This window comes from Erythrolamprus reginae, chromosome 3 (assembly GCF_031021105.1).
Source record: "Erythrolamprus reginae isolate rEryReg1 chromosome 3, rEryReg1.hap1, whole genome shotgun sequence".
NCBI classification, from domain to species: domain Eukaryota; kingdom Metazoa; phylum Chordata; class Lepidosauria; order Squamata; family Dipsadidae; genus Erythrolamprus; species Erythrolamprus reginae.
Window position 1 is genome coordinate 118,991,618 of NC_091952.1, and position 15,703 is coordinate 119,007,320.

The window sequence follows — 15,703 nt, forward strand, 5'->3', positions numbered from 1 at the left end:
ACTTTGGTGCTGAGCAGCCCACCAACACTCAAGACCTTAGGGGCACTTCAGCTATCCCTCACTCACTTCTCTCCTCCCAGTTCTTCCCTTTTGGCCATCTGCACTCCATTGAAAAGCCTTGCTTCCCCTTTTCCACCCCCACTTCCAGCTGACCTTCGCTGTTTTCTACTTCCTGCTGTTGGCCTGGGATCCAGGCACTGGGTGAGAGTACAGCCCTGGGATGCACACGGTGAGTGTGGCAGGGCTGCAGAGTCTCATCTGCTAAAGGATGCTTGCCAGGCCTAGCTAGAGGGGAATGCGGGTGGTCAAGTGTGGTGCTCTCTGTTGCTAAGGAGGTAGGAGAGGCAGTGGTGGTTGCCCCATGGGAAAAGTGGAGGCTGTGCTGGAGGGCACTGTTCAAAGTAGCCACAGAGGCTGAGGGACAAGGGCAGGACCGAGGGGTGCAGCATGAGCTCTATAACTCATATTGGAAGCACTCCAAGAGACAGGGCCTGCAGGCTTCGGAAAGGCCTAGAGGCAAGCCCAGTGCTGACAGAGCCTATCCACATGTCTTCTGCTTGCTCTCAGCCTACCTTTCCTCCTACAAATTCAACAGAGTAGTTCTCCAGGGTCGCACTTTGCAGGGAGGAAGGTTTGATCAAGAACAAGCAGAAGTGGGGGGGGGGGGGATGAAGTGGAAGTGAGTATGATAGGATAGGAGAACCATGAGGAACTAATGTAATGACAAAACAGTCTTAGAAACTGAAACTATTGGCATTGCCATTTCTAAATGGTCATGCAATGTTTTGCTTAATGGCCGTTTTGCTTAGAGATGGAAATTCCAGTCTCAATTAGGATTATTAGATGCAGAGTGTCTGTGCAAATTGCTCTATTTAATACACTAATGGGAGAAATGGTGTCCACTAAAGCAGAATGTCTGTAAAATCCAAATGAAATTTTGTCTATGTTTATTTTATGAATGCACACAAGGAAGAATGGGATTTTGCTTGTGCAAAAATAGACAAAACATTGACAAGATTTTTGTCCACTAATTTCAAAGTCTGCTAGAATGATGGTATATGTTATATCAAGTATTTGCTGTATATTAAAATAGACAAATGATGAAGCTAATTCTACGGGATTTACTTGACCAACATATAAAAGCAAACTTTAGATACTAACCACGGACTGATCTTCATCAGTGGAATTGGAGCACAGGTAAAAAATACTGTTAACAGCAGGAATGATTTTCGGCCCCAAACATCAGAGAGAGCTCCAATCAGAGGAGCACTCAGAAAAGACAACAAACCCTGTGAATTAAACACAAATTTGTCCCACATAAAGAAATGGCACAAAAGGAGTATAATGGACATTGACTTTCTCATTAAAAAACAAATTCCACCAAACTGTTTCCAGCTTTTCAGGCTAGTGTTGTGACATCCTTCCCCAGTATTGTAAAGCAGGCTAATAAGCACTTCTTTCACTAATAAATATATATGCAGTATCATAAGCATGAATAACCATCAAATGACCGGGATTTTTTTTTATTTTAGTCTGGAGTACAAATTGTACATAACACATGGGCTAATGGCTTTATGGAGCTCTATAGTGCACTTTCCTTTATCTACTGCATAATACATTTCAATATGTTTAGGCAGAATAAGGGGGAATCTGAGACCTATTTCCAGTTTGATATAGTGGTTATGGCATAAAACCAGAAGACTGTGAGCTCTGGTCTTTCCTTAAGCACAACAACTGGCTGGACGGATTTGGGCCAGTCACTCCCTTTAAAACCAACCCACCTCGTATGGTTGTTATTGTAGAGAAAAGAGGAAGCAGAAACATTAGGAATGTAAGATGCCTTGAGTTGGCATGGGGGGGGGGGAGAATCAGTCAGTAAATCTATTAGAAGTCAGAAGAGGAAGGTGGTGTATTGCCAAACACTCTAGGTCTGCCATATGTACTCTATATGAGATCCTTTGGAATCCCGAATGAAACTTGTAATTGTACCACACGATGATTACTTTGCATGGTTATTGCCATAAGAACATAAATATTATTTTAATGTAATGTATATGCACACCTTTGACTCTCATATTATTTCCTTTAAATATACCATACAGCATCAAAGACACAGAGAATGTTTTTGGAGCAGAAAGTAGAATGTGACAGCTGGGGAGTGTGGATCTAGAAAAAATTGAAGGAAATACTTTTCCACAAAAAAAAAAAAAATTATGAAAGGAAGATTATCAAACAGACAAATCTGACAAGAAAGCTTTTTTGGGCTTGTACTAGACATTAGGAGCATGAATAATAATAGATGAAAAGCATTATTGTGGGAAAGCTTAGGTGTGGTTGAAGAAAGCTTGTTTCTGGATATGTATGGGAGAGTAGCACATCAGGAATGAGAAAAAGACATGTATTTTTAGGCACTAATCACTAGTCCTATCACATGATCTGCTTGAACATGCTTTTACTTTTTTATGAGCTAGGTTCAGAGACTTGATTATCTTAAAACATCTTTAAAATGTATGTTTCTAACCATACTAACATGAGGTATTCAGTAGTCAAACAGACCTTACCTTTACTCCTTGGATTAAGCCATTCATTAAAAATGTATGCTTTGGGAAGGTTTCATGCAACACCTGTAAAATAATTATGCATATGAAAAGAATGAAAATACTGATGCAAGGATATTGTTAAATCTGTCCAAATAAAAATCACGTTTTAAGGAAATAAATCTCCCTTATGCATCAACTTTGGCTAATTATGTGAAACTTCACATTATCATAAAAGTTGTGATTGTGTGGTTGTTAAGATTTTAAGAATTAAGTGTAATGGAGTGACTCCTGCGCCTCCTCAGCAGAGTTGAATAAGGGTTAGGGTTTTTAAATCTTATATTCTGAGGGATTAGAAATCACTTTGGACTCTTTTATGTATTTAGGATACTGAAATACCAAAACATTATCATGTATCTATACATTTTATTGTCTGAGATTTACAGCTCAATGGATAAATGCTTGAGATTTACACATTCTATATTCATTTGAAAGCTATTTTAAAAATCAACTTAACTCTCTTTAACCTGAGGTTAACTGCTAAAGATCTAATGGGTAGGTCCATATACTTGTTAAAATAATAATAGAGAAGTGATTTGCCATGCCTTCTTCAGTAGTGTATTTATTTTCTTCTGATTTCCCAGGCTAATAGACAGTTCTATATTTTCTGGTGGTCTCCAATCCTAGCATTACCAGGACCAACCTTGCTTAATATTTTCCAAGTTGCTCCAAGGCTAACTAGATACTGCCAGTTGGGCTCTACTCAAAAGTGATAAACATTATTCAATTGTGAGGCAGGGAAACAGGAAAAACAGTAGGCAGAACTTTATTTTTTCTACAATAACTGTATTCAAATATAATTGTATTTATTATACATTCTGCAACTCCATGAGCCGCAATTCACCCAATTAATAAAAACTAGTTTCTAATGGATTTTTTGAAATGTTTCCCATCCTCTATAAACAATTCAACTGTAATTAGGAAAGTATTGTTCCCTTACTCATCAATACCAGTCAAATCAGCTTTCTATATGAATTTTTAATTTGGAACAAAATGTTTGAGAACAAATATTCTATAACTCTTTGCATATACTTCAGTCTACTTTAATTTGCTACATACTGGCTTTAATAAAACATTTTGCTATTTACAGGGAGTACAGTACACCACAAGAATTGTAAAAACAGAGGAATAGATGTTCATGTATTGTTCTTTTCATTCTGAACCATTTTATGCACAACCCCTCCCCCAACAACCCATAACTCATTCAGTTGTAGTCCTCTCCTAAACCATGTCTAGATTTAACTGAATAAATAATTTCAACAAAATGTATTGCTAAAAACAGTTTTTGTTAAGTTGTGGTCCTGGGAACTCTGGGAGTTCCTACAAAATCAAACTTATATGCTAGCATGAATTGAAAAATAATATAATATGATATTACAATACCATAAAATAAATGTTAGAAATGGCAATGGCAGCAATAGCATCCATTTCAATTTTTAAGAGAGGAAAAATCAGTAAATATAACCTATATACAGAAAAGCACTTTGGACTCTCCATAATTTTTAAAAGTGGAAAAGGTTCCTGAAGGAACAAAGTTTAAGAAACACTGCTTTAAACAAAAAAGAATTGATAAATGAAGCATCCTTTTAAATTATTTTATAGCAAATCTGCAAAAACTCTAATTAGGACATGTAATTGTAGCATAGCAACTAGGAATATAGAAATCTAATTTTCTCTTTCTTGAACAAAATTTACATTCTGATTGAACTGTATTTTGCTGCCAAAATAGCAAATTATACAGTTTCCCCCCAAATAAGACATCCCCTGGTAATAAGCCCAGTTTATTTCAGGGTTCAAAAAATATAAACCAGGGTCTTATTTTCAGAGAAACACGGTTCTTGACATTTATCAACCTGAGTCTTAACATTAAAAATGAGAAGAAAATTTGTTTTTTAAAAATAGAAATGGTAGATCTGAACTACTGTAATTCAACTTTTCATCAAATCAGAAAACTACATCTAAAGTTGAATACCGGATTTTTGAAAATGTTATTACTTACCACCAATGTAGGTGCTGTTAGAAGTCCCCAAGCAAAGAATTCCAAAAATATAACAATGACAGCATGGTAGACACTAGGAGAACCTATCCCTTGAGGCTAAGAGGAAAAAATAGGATTTTTACTTGACTTGTAATAATAAAAACAGTAGCTAAGGAAAAAAATCCTAAAAGTCAGAAAACGAATGATACATGTAAAACTGTAATGTTTATATCTATGAGCAAAAAATGGATTCCATTTGTCCTTTCTTCCCCTTGAGAGACATTCCAACAATACATTGTTTTTCTCTAATGTGACAATTTATGTCTTGGGTCAAATGTAATTTTTTAATCACTGAAAATGCTACAATTTAAATAAGGTGTGAAGGACAAAGGCTAAAATGGATGGTTCTATGTCTCCATCAGAGTGGATAAAATTTCCCCAAAACCGGCATTGCCCACCACCTGAAACGCTACGCTCTGTTTTGATTTCCGCATCCCCCATTTTTGGAATCGGGAAGGAAAGTGTTTTCAGACTGCAGCACCTGCCAGAATACCCACCTCCTGAAACACAATACTCTTTTTTCTGCCTTCGCACAGTCTGTTTTTGGAATTGGGGAGGACATTGAATGATCTAAGCACACAAAGCTTGAAACAGTAATCAAGGTATTGAAATAACTTGGGTCTTCCGGCACAAACTGCCCAGCAGTTCAGTACACATCACCACCAAATTCAAATAAAAATCTCCAAATCTAGGTCTCAAGAAACCCGATTTGAGGAATCAGGCGGGAGAATCATGAATCTCTGTGGCTCTTGTGTTCCCCCACCCCACCCACTCCAGTTAAATGCCCAGAATTTTTTTTTCTTGTTTTGCTCCCCCAAATTAAGGTCCGTATTATACTCCGGTGCATCTTATCCCCCCCCTCAAAAAAGTATTAATCTGATTTCCCATAGGGAGGGGGGTGTTCCACCAAAATATTCCTTTACACACACATTATAAAATATCAATATAAAATGTTGCATGAAATATGTAGTAAAGTTATGTATTCATAATTCTTTTTCTACTTTATAAGAAATGTCCCATTGCCGTTAATATTTATAGTAGAACTACTTACAACCATTCATTTAATGACTGTTCAAACTTTCAACGGCACTGAAAAATGTGACTTACAACCACTCCTAGCATTTACATCCAACACAGCATCACCACACTCACTTGATCAAACTGATCAAAGCAAACTTTAGTTGCTTGGCATTTAACATATACAGTATTTACAATGGCTGAAGCATCCTGAGGTCATATAATCACCATTTGTGACCTTCCCAGCTGGCTTCTGGCTAGCAGAGTCAATGGAGAAAGCTGAACTCACTTGAAGATCACATGACTCACTTAAAGGTAAAGGTCATAAAATTAAGTGTGACTCAACTGTCTTGGTTAACAATGGAAATACTTAGCTCAGTATGGCTCTAAGTCTAGGACTACCCTGTTTCCCCAAACGTAAGACAGGGCCTTATATTTTTTGAACTCCAAAATATGGCCTTGGTCTTATTATCGGTGTGTGTGTATTTTGGGGATGCAGTAGGCGGCAAGCACGGGACTGGATGTCCCATTGCTGCCACCACCTGCTCTCCCTGTTCCTGGTGCTGGCTGAGCGGCTGGCCCACTACCACTACCACATGGAGCAGGACTCTGCAAGGCTTGTTGTGCCACTGCATGCATGAACTGCAAGACTGTCGCAAGCTTCATCATACTGGCACAGCTGGGGTCCTCTTGCCGTTCACGTATGCAACAGCACAACAAGCTTTGTAGATTCCTGCTCCACAAGGCAGCGGCGGTGATGTGATAAGTCTCACCGAGATTCCTTTCTGGCAGGTGTTGTGGTTCCGTCTGAGGCCCCTCCGGGAACGGCTGACCTTCTGTCGGTTTCCAGCTCAGAGGGAGAGGCTGAGGAACAGGAGGTGCAGACAGACGAGGAGGAGGAATCCCAGGCTGAAGAAGAGGGAGGACAGCCAGAGTCCCACCAGGGGGAGCTCTCCTCAGCAAGCAGCCTGGATTCCTTAGAGGAAAGTGCACAAGCCATAATTGATCTGCGACAACGAAGAGCTAATCAGAGACGGAGTCAATTGGCTAAATACTTTCAGCATTAAAGTGGCAGCAGCTGGGTTTGGGTGTGGTGCTCTTGGGAAAGGCTAAAAGGCAGACCCACCCTTCCTGGCTTGTGGAGTTTTATCTTTGAGAGTCGTGGGACCTGACTGTGAACTTTGGCGTCTTGGAATCCTGGTTTGTGCCTTTGACTATTGAAACCTTGGGGGGGGGGGGGTGCCAGCAAGAAGCTTGCTGTATTGTCTGGACATCAGGACCCTGCTGTACCGTATTATATCCTGTCTGTTGGGAAGAACAGGTTTTCCTCTGTGCTTATTTTTTCCAGTTATAAACTACTTTTGGCTTTTACCAGAGTGTCTGGCTGTTTTTTCCAGTTGGTGTTGAGGTCTGGGGGAACCCAGACAGAACAGCAGGTGGGATGTGTTGGGCCACAAAATATCAGAGTTGCATTTGCAGAAGCTAGCCAGCACAAGCAGCAAGACAGCCCAAGCAGCTAACCAACCCAATCAGCCAGCCACAGATCAGTAGATATGGAGTTTGATTGAAGTCTTCAATGAAACACAGCAGCAGTAGGAAGTCTTGGAAAGATATATTTACTTCTTATTTACACTACTTCTGTATACTATCTATACTATACATACATCACACTAGTATCTCACTAGTATCTCACTATGACTATCTCAGTTACAATAACTCACAGGAACCAACGATCAATACAGCAATACAGCAGCTTCAGAGCACACTTCTCACAAACAGCAACAGAGCATAGCTAACATTGAACAGAGAGAGAGAAGAGAGCTCTTTAATAGTTAAATATTTTTCACATAATTGCTAGGTTGCTGCACGCTCAACTGCCTCAGAATGACTCAGCATTCTCAACATAGGCCTTCCTTCTGCATTAAGATATTACCTCAGGATTTTTAATTCCTGACATGAGACGTGCGTCCTACCTGACACTTGTAGCTCTGCCACTTTCCTTGGCATTGTGTCCAGAGAAGCCCATTGTAAAAGAAAACTTCTCACAAGTTCAATCCAACTTCTCAAGCTTGCAAGAAGTTTTCTTTTACAATGGGCTTCTCTGGACACAACACCAAGGAATGCAATGGAGCTTCAAAATGTCAGGTAGAGCGCGCATCTTGCAGTGGGGTGCAATTTAGGAGTGGCAATTTGGGCTGGGCAGGGTGGGCCGCGGGGTGGGACTTGTAACTCCATCATGTTTCTTGGTGTTGTGTCCACTGACCCTCCCCTACCTCTGGCTCTTGAGCGAAGTGGGAGGGGGGGAAAACTCTCTCAGGCTATCTGAGGAAGCTGAGCTGACAGCCAAACTTTTAGCTGGGCACACACTTCCTTATCTTTTCCAAATGCGCCCCTCTCTCTCTCTCGGCGGGGGAGGGGGGAGTGCATGTAAGACACAACACCAGGAGAAGAAACCTTTTGGCGGTACACTGAATGAAAAAAATCATTCTCCCTTTCACTCCAAGAGGCTGTGCAGATGTGATGAGTCTCACTAAGACTTATTTCTGGCAGAGCTTGTAAGAGAGAAAAATTTCTTGTGTGCAACCAAAAGGTTCCTGCTGAAGGGGGGGGAGGGCAGGAAGGCAGAAAGGGAAGTGCTTTGCCTCAGGCAGCCAGCAAGAGTTCTTTCTCTCTCATGCTTCACTCGAGAGCAAGAGGTGGGGGAAGGTCAGTGGACACAACACTGAGGAACAGGTGGCTGTTCCTGCAGAGGATTGCCATGCGCCGCCCTCGGCTGCATCCCCCGTCTGAAGGACGCAGGAAGAGTAGGTGGAGGATGAGTGGCCCGAGTGAGCAAGGGAGGCGGTGGCAGGAGGCAGAGCCGAAGGGTTGGCGACAGAGATGGGCTGGATGCACCTGTCTGCTGCTCAAGCCCTGTGCTTGTGGGCTTGCTGTATCCGACTGGCTTCGCCACCTCCTTGCAAGAAGCACATTTCAAAACGTGACTGAGGCAGCCCAGAGGAGCTAAGCCAGGCCCGTGGGATGTGTTCACACGTAACTCTTGCTTGCTCTCACTCTCCTGGCCAGGAACTGCTCTTTCTGCAGTGGGCACTCTTTTGGCCGGGAGAGGGGGGGGGGAAGAGCAGGTATGCGCACACCCCGTTGGGCTGGCTCAGCTCCTCTGAGCTGCCTCCAGCAGCGTTTTGAAACGTGCTCCTGCCTGTGAGAATGAGGCAGGGTTCAATGCTCGCCTCCTCTTCTTTGCAGGCAGGAGCGCATTTTAAATTGCAGGAGGCAGAGCCCAGAAGAGCCAACTAGTACTCCGGGGTATGTGCATACCTGCCTCTTGCTTACTCTCGCTCTCCCGGCCAGGAGCTATTCTTTTTGTGGCGGGCACTCTTTTAATATATTGTAATACAGAGAGGTTTTAGAAAAGTATAGTACCGTTAAATAATGTGTATCTGAAACTATGGTTCTTAGATGCAGCGGGCAGTTGTACAATAATTTAATTTCTGTTGTTATCTACCTATGCATTCATTTTAGTTAAATAGTGTGACATATTGTAGCATATGTCATTTTCTCTATAATGGTGTGATTTTCCTGAGAGAATAATGTTTTTCTCTCTCCATCATTCACTGTTTTGTTGCTTGGATCATAAATTGTTATCTAAGTAAACCAGGAAAAACTTTTGACTTAGGAATCAGTGCTTGAAAAGTGCTTGATGCTGAGGTCGCTTGTAAACATCTAAAATGTTATTTTCCCTTACCTGCACTTTTCACTACAGTGGTACCTTGGTACTCGTTAATTGGTTCTAGGAGGCGTGATGACAACTACCAAACAAAATCACTGAACCAAAAATGATGGGTGCTAAACAACCACTGACTTACCACATGACCCTTTGTTTTAGCCCGGAAGAACTTGATGTCTGTCCCTTATCCTATGTCAATGACCTTCCTAGCATGGCCAACTTCTTGTCCAGCTTTTGTGACCCTCCCCCTTTTTTCTTTTGCAGTGATTTTCCCAGCATGTCCGATTTCCTATTTGTTATGTGTGGCTGTTTTGGCATAGCAGCACTTTGAATACTAAACAAATGACAAATAGTGGGACAACATTTTGTATCAAAGTGCATCAAGTACCAAATTCAACGTGTTTTGAAGCAGACAAGTAGTACTAAAGTACCATTGTATTTGATAGGTGTGAACCTACAAATAGCTTTTAATAAATGTCTCTTAATGGAAGCAACTGCTTCTTTAATGGAGGCAATTGCTTGCCTATTACATTGTTTTTTTTCCTTCTGAAAGATCCTAATAACTTTGTGTCCCTTATTTTGGCCATTTCATGCAGGGGAGTTCAACAGAGAAAGCAATTATGTTTGGAAGAGTTAGCAGTAAAAGGATACCAGGCCACCCAAGAAAGCAGTGGCTGGATGCCATCAAAACTGACAACAGCCAGAGCATAGAACAACTCTAAGAGGTTGTGCAAGGTCAGAAGATGTGGAGAGACCTGCCCATAAAATCACCAAGTCGGAAACAATTGAATAGATATCATTATTATCATGATTGAACTGTACAGTATTCTGCATCAGGTTCGAAAAAGGATAGCTTCTTCACTATTCCACAAACTGTTTTTTCCCCCATAACAGGAAATAAAAAGATCCAGCTGTCTGTCAGTATTGAAAAATTTTGCTGAAGGAATCTTTGCAGTACAGTATATCAGGGGTCGACAAAGTTGTTCAGAATCTAGGAGCCAGCCAAAAAATTTAGGAGCCAGAATTTTTTTTAAGCAAACTTGGTTTTTTGCCGAGTCTCCACCTGACATCGCTTTCACCCCCTCCCCCCCGGCGCAGGCCTGGCTCCGCCGAGCCGGCTCTGCTGTACTCCCGTCGGGATCCGAGGGGAGACCGTTAGTCAGAAACCGAAACAGAGAAGAAGGAAAGGGAGACCGGGCCGGGGACGCGGGTGAGGGGGGGAGGGGGGAGGAGGGGTTACTGGTCGGAAGTCACCGCGCACGCGGCCGGAGGAGGAATGAACAAAACCTCACGCCGGGAGGGGAGGGGCTTCCGCTTCTCTCCGAAGGCGGGTGAGCGGCCAAGATCGGAGCGTCTGTGTGCGGTGGGGGGGAGTGAAGGGGTTCGAGTAGGAGGCGGAATGGAGGCAAGGGGGGGAGGGAGAGACGCACGCAAGCGCAGGGGACGCTGGGAAAGCAGCTCGCTCCGAGGTTGATGGGCGGAGCTACGGAAGCCAAGATGTACCATTTCTGGGCGTAAACACAAGGCGGGAAAAATATACTGTATACCAGTGATTTTCAACCTTTTTTGAGCCGCGGCACATTTTTTACATTTACAAAATCCTGGGGCACACCACCAACCAAAATGACACAAATCTAATAAATAAATAAATAATAAATAAATACATACATACATACATACATACATACATACATACATAAATAACCCCCTCATATATACAATCCCATGTAACATCCCCTTATAAATACAGTCAATCATCAATCATCCCTCCTGAAATTTATACCACTGTCTCATTTCTGGGTACTTCTCCTGTCTTTCCCCCTTTTCTCTCTCGTGTTTCTCATTTCTCTCTCTTCCTCCCTTTTTCCCTCATTCCTTCTCCCTCTCACTTCTCCTCTTTTTCCATCCCTGTCTCTCTCCCCCCCTTATGTGTGTGTATGTATACACACTCCAACCATTTCCAAAACCAGTTGAGGGCTGGGGTTTTTTTCTCTTTTATCCTTTTCAAAAACAGGTGTGGGCTGGGGGGGTTTTCTTATTATTTGGGTGCTTTTTACCATATGCTTCAAGAATCACCTCTCTCTCTCTTTTGTTTCACTCTCCTCTCATTCTCTGCCTCAATCATTTTCTCATTTCTCCTTTTTTCTCCCCTTTTTGTTCTCATTTCTCTCACTCTCCTTTCCTCTCCCTATCTGTCTTGCTTTCTCTCTCTCTTGCTATCTTTTTCTCTCTCTTGTTCTCTTATTTTCTCTCTCTCTCTTGTTCTTTCTCTCTCTCATGCTTTCTCTCTCTTGTTCTTTCTCTCTCTGTTGCTCTCTCTCTCTTATTTTCTCTCTCTCTCTCTCTTTCCTTTCTCTCATTCCCTCTTTCTCTCTATCCTTTCTATCTCTCACTCTTTCCTTCTCTCCCTCCCTTTCTCTCTCTTTCCATTCCCTCTTTCTCTCTATCCTTTCTATCTCTCACTCTTTCCTTCTCCCCCTCTCTTTCTCTCTCTTTCCTTTCTCTCATTCCCTTTCTCTCTATCCTTTCTATCTCTCACTTTTTCTTTCTCTCCCTCCCTTTCTCTCATTCCATCTTTGTCTCCTGGGGCTGACTGCGCCTGCCCTGCACCCCCCACCGCGGAGGGAAAGCATTTGGCATCGGCACCGCCAACCCCCCCCCCCCCCTCCACAAGCAGCAAAAGCCTCTGCGACTGAGCCGGAAGGCAAACGGCGCACCCCACCGCTTAGGCTTTTGCTGCTCCTGGGGGGGGGAGGATTTTCTCCTCCCCGCCCCCCCGGCAGCCAAACGTCACTGGTGCAGGAAAGCAGCGTGTTAAAAGGCGCGCTGCTTTCACGGAAAACAAACCCGGCTTTCCTGGCAACGGAGGATGACAAGCAGGATGAAGCGGGGTGGAGCAACGCGAGGCTCAAGCAGGCAGCTTCCGCGCGTTTCTTTCAGCGGAAGAGGAGGAGAGGGAGCGGATCGGGCGGGCGGGGGCTGCGCCTTCTACTGCCGGCGCCTCCCCGCCCCCGCCCCCCCCCCCAGGCAGGCAGGGGAATGGGGACTGCGCGCCCATGGAAAAGGGCACGCAGGGGGGGTATTTTGGGGTGCGCGGGTAGCGGCGGCTGCGGCGGGCAATAGCCGGGGGGCGGCTTCTGCAAGTGGGAGCTCCAGGGCTGAAGCCTCAGCCCTGGAGCTCCCACTTGCAGGAGCCACCTCGTGAAAAACACTGCTGTATACATACAGTACAGCAGGCAACATTTTCTAGGCGCCAGACAACATTTTCTAGGCGCCACTGGCGACCAGGCGCCTGGGTTTGTCGATCCTTGCAGTATATATAACTGCAGAAAGACAATAGCAACAGGGTTTAACAACAGGGTGGCAGTAGAAAACCTAGTTTTTAAAATGAATGGAGTGTTTGCCTTCCTTACAACATTGGAACAGCACAAGGAAGGGAATAATCTTGCCCAACCCCTTGCTTGTTTTGGTTCAAAACAAACAACTGGAGCTTCAACCATCCAATAGATGGTCCAATAGATCAGATTCTTTTGCTGCTTTTTGCTAGGCAGAAAGGGGTAGTGAGAGACTTGCATTTATTCCTGAGATCCTGCTTTATTTTAAAGCTGCAGCATGAGATTAGAGACAACAACCTGCCTCATGGGAGGCTTCAGAAAGAATGTATTTATGGGCTTGTTACTATGGCCACTGAGAATTTGTTGAAACCTATGTACTGTACAAATATTAGATCTGGCAAAGCAAGCACGCTGCAGGTAACCATCTAGGGATTTACATTTGGCGGCTCTCAGGAGACGTGCCTCTTTTGCTGTGGGACCCACCTGGTGGAACATTTTTCTCACCAGAATTAAATTAGCTCCATCCCTTTTGACATTCCAAAAGGCCCTTAAGACCTGGTTATGTTATTAGGCCTGGGACTCCTAGGGAGACAGAGATATTGTTTAATTTTAATTTAATTGGATTTAGCTATTGTTTTTATACATTGTAAGCAGCCCCAAGTCCTCAGAGAGGGGCGGCATATAAATCAAATCAAATCAAATAAATAAATGTTTAGGTGGGTCCATTGTTGAAGTAGTTATTTCTAATCTCTCTTCACTTATTTATTGTAATATTTATTTTTAAATGTAGAATGTGTGTGTGCGCGTGCGTGTATCTGTGGTTTTTTTATCTGATCTTTTTATGTTGCCCAGAGTTGCTTTTGGTGAGATGGGTGGCTATACAAAACTCCCCATAATTTTTGAGTATACAGTACATAACATCTAATCAAAATATTGTATGTACGATTTTATAAATTAATAATTATGCAATGATGACTGCTATATCCCACTTCCTCTTTTCTCATACACATATACAGATATATATATGTGTATGTGTGTAGAAACATAGAAACATAGAAGTCTGACGGCAGAAAAAGACCTCCTGCTCCATCTAGTCTGCCCTTATACTATTTTCTGTATTTTATCTTAGGATGGATATATGTTTATCCCAGGCATGTTTAAATTCAGTTACTGTGGATTTATCTACCACGTCTGCTGGAAGTTTGTTCCAAGGATCTACTACTCTTTCAGTAAAATAATATTTTCTCATGTTGCTTTTGATCTTTCCCCCAACTAACTTCAGATTGTGTCCCCTTGTTCTTGTGTTCACTTTCCTATTAAAAACACTTCCCTCCTGGACCTTATTTAACCCTTTAATATATTTAAATGTTTCAATCATGTCCCCCCTTTTCCTTCTGTCCTCCTTCTGTGTATATATGAGAAAACACACACACACATATATATATATGTATGTATGTATGTATGTATGTATGTATCAAATGTTTTTAGCTAAAATTTTAAAATTAAGGGAGACTATATATATATGTCACATGTTTTTTTGCTGAATTTGAAAATATATATATATACTGTATATATATATATGTAGATTGTTCTGAGTTCGGGTTTTGACTGTCTATGCGACGTTTCGGTGAAATCACATTCACCATCATCATGTCTGAAAATCTACAAAAACAAATATATATAAGGCCGAAATAGATCTATCCTGGTCTCCCTTAATTTTAAAAAATCCCAGCTAAAAACATTTAACACATACAAAATATAGTTTGTCGGCTATAAATATATTACTGCCTTGCAGTGGCCCTAGGTTGGGCCTAGAGGCAAAAAAGGAGCTGTGACGTTCCTTAAAAATATACCAGGGTGATCCGACATAGGAAAAAAAAACATATACCCCTCCCTGGTACAGAGCTAGGAGGATTCAGATCTGATGGGTCTAATTGCTAGCTCTCTGCTTTACAATGCAGAAGCTTCCCAGATCGAATCCCAGTAAAAGAAAGGGGGTGTGGCCAGCTGATGAGGCCTAATAAGGCCGAAATAGATCTATCCTGGTCTCCCTTAATTTTAAAAAATCCCAGCTAAAAACATTTAACACATACAAAATATAGTTTGTCGGCTATAAATATATTACTGCCTTGCAGTGGCCCTAGGTTGGGCCTAGAGGCAAAAAAGGAGCTGTGACGTTCCTTAAAAATATACCAGGGTGATCCGACATAGGAAAAAAAGAAAAAAAAACATATACCCCTCCCTGGTACAGAGCTAGGAGGATTCAGATCTGATGGGTCTAATTGCTAGCTCTCTGCTTTACAATGCAGAAGCTTCCCAGATCGAATCCCAGTAAAAGAAAGGGGGTGTGGCCAGCTGATGAGGCCTAATAAGGCCGAAATAGATCTATCCTGGTCTCCCTTAATTTTAAAAAATCCCAGCTAAAAACATTTAACATATATATATATATATATATATATATATATATATATATGTTAAATGTTTATAGCTGGAATTTTAAAATTAATATATATAGTGTATAAAGCAGCTCCTGTACACAATACCAGTATAAGGTTAGTACAGCCTTGTGTATCAATACCCTTCTTTTGCTAAGCAAATAGTGAATAATTACAATTACTGTTTCCCTCAGTTCTTCCTTCTTTATTTTACAATGCTTATATGCTGAAAAAAGAGTGGGGGAGGGAGAAAGAGAATTAGTAGCTAAACCAAGGCAGTTGGTAAGGGATTCTATACAAGGACACTAATAGTAAACACTATGCAAGCATATGCAGTTAGCACACTGACAAGTTTTCTTTTCGTATGCTAACATATAGCCTTTAGTTAAAGAAATAAAACCAATGTTTCCTGGTTTCAAAGAAATGAAACCAAAATAAAAATGGCAAACTGCAACACAAAATGCCAATTTCAGCCTTATTTCAGGCCAAAATGTCCATGGATTCCATATTGGCTCCAAAGGCATTCTTAGAAAAGACACTGAGTGGCTTGTGGC

At 42.0% G+C, this 15,703-nt stretch overlaps 1 protein-coding gene across 1 annotated transcript in view; it reads right to left on the reverse strand.

Annotated features, from left to right (window-relative positions):
- The window catches only part of MFSD14A (major facilitator superfamily domain containing 14A), a 34,178-nt gene that overhangs the window by 12,459 nt on the left and 6,016 nt on the right, over positions 1-15,703 (reverse strand). The window contains exons 2-4 of the mRNA XM_070746477.1: positions 4,597-4,692; positions 2,562-2,624; positions 1,162-1,289 (exon numbers count right to left, since the gene is read on the reverse strand). Of these exons, the coding sequence (XP_070602578.1) occupies positions 1,162-1,289; positions 2,562-2,624; positions 4,597-4,692 (287 nt within the window). The remainder of the gene's footprint in view (positions 1-1,161; positions 1,290-2,561; positions 2,625-4,596; positions 4,693-15,703) is intronic.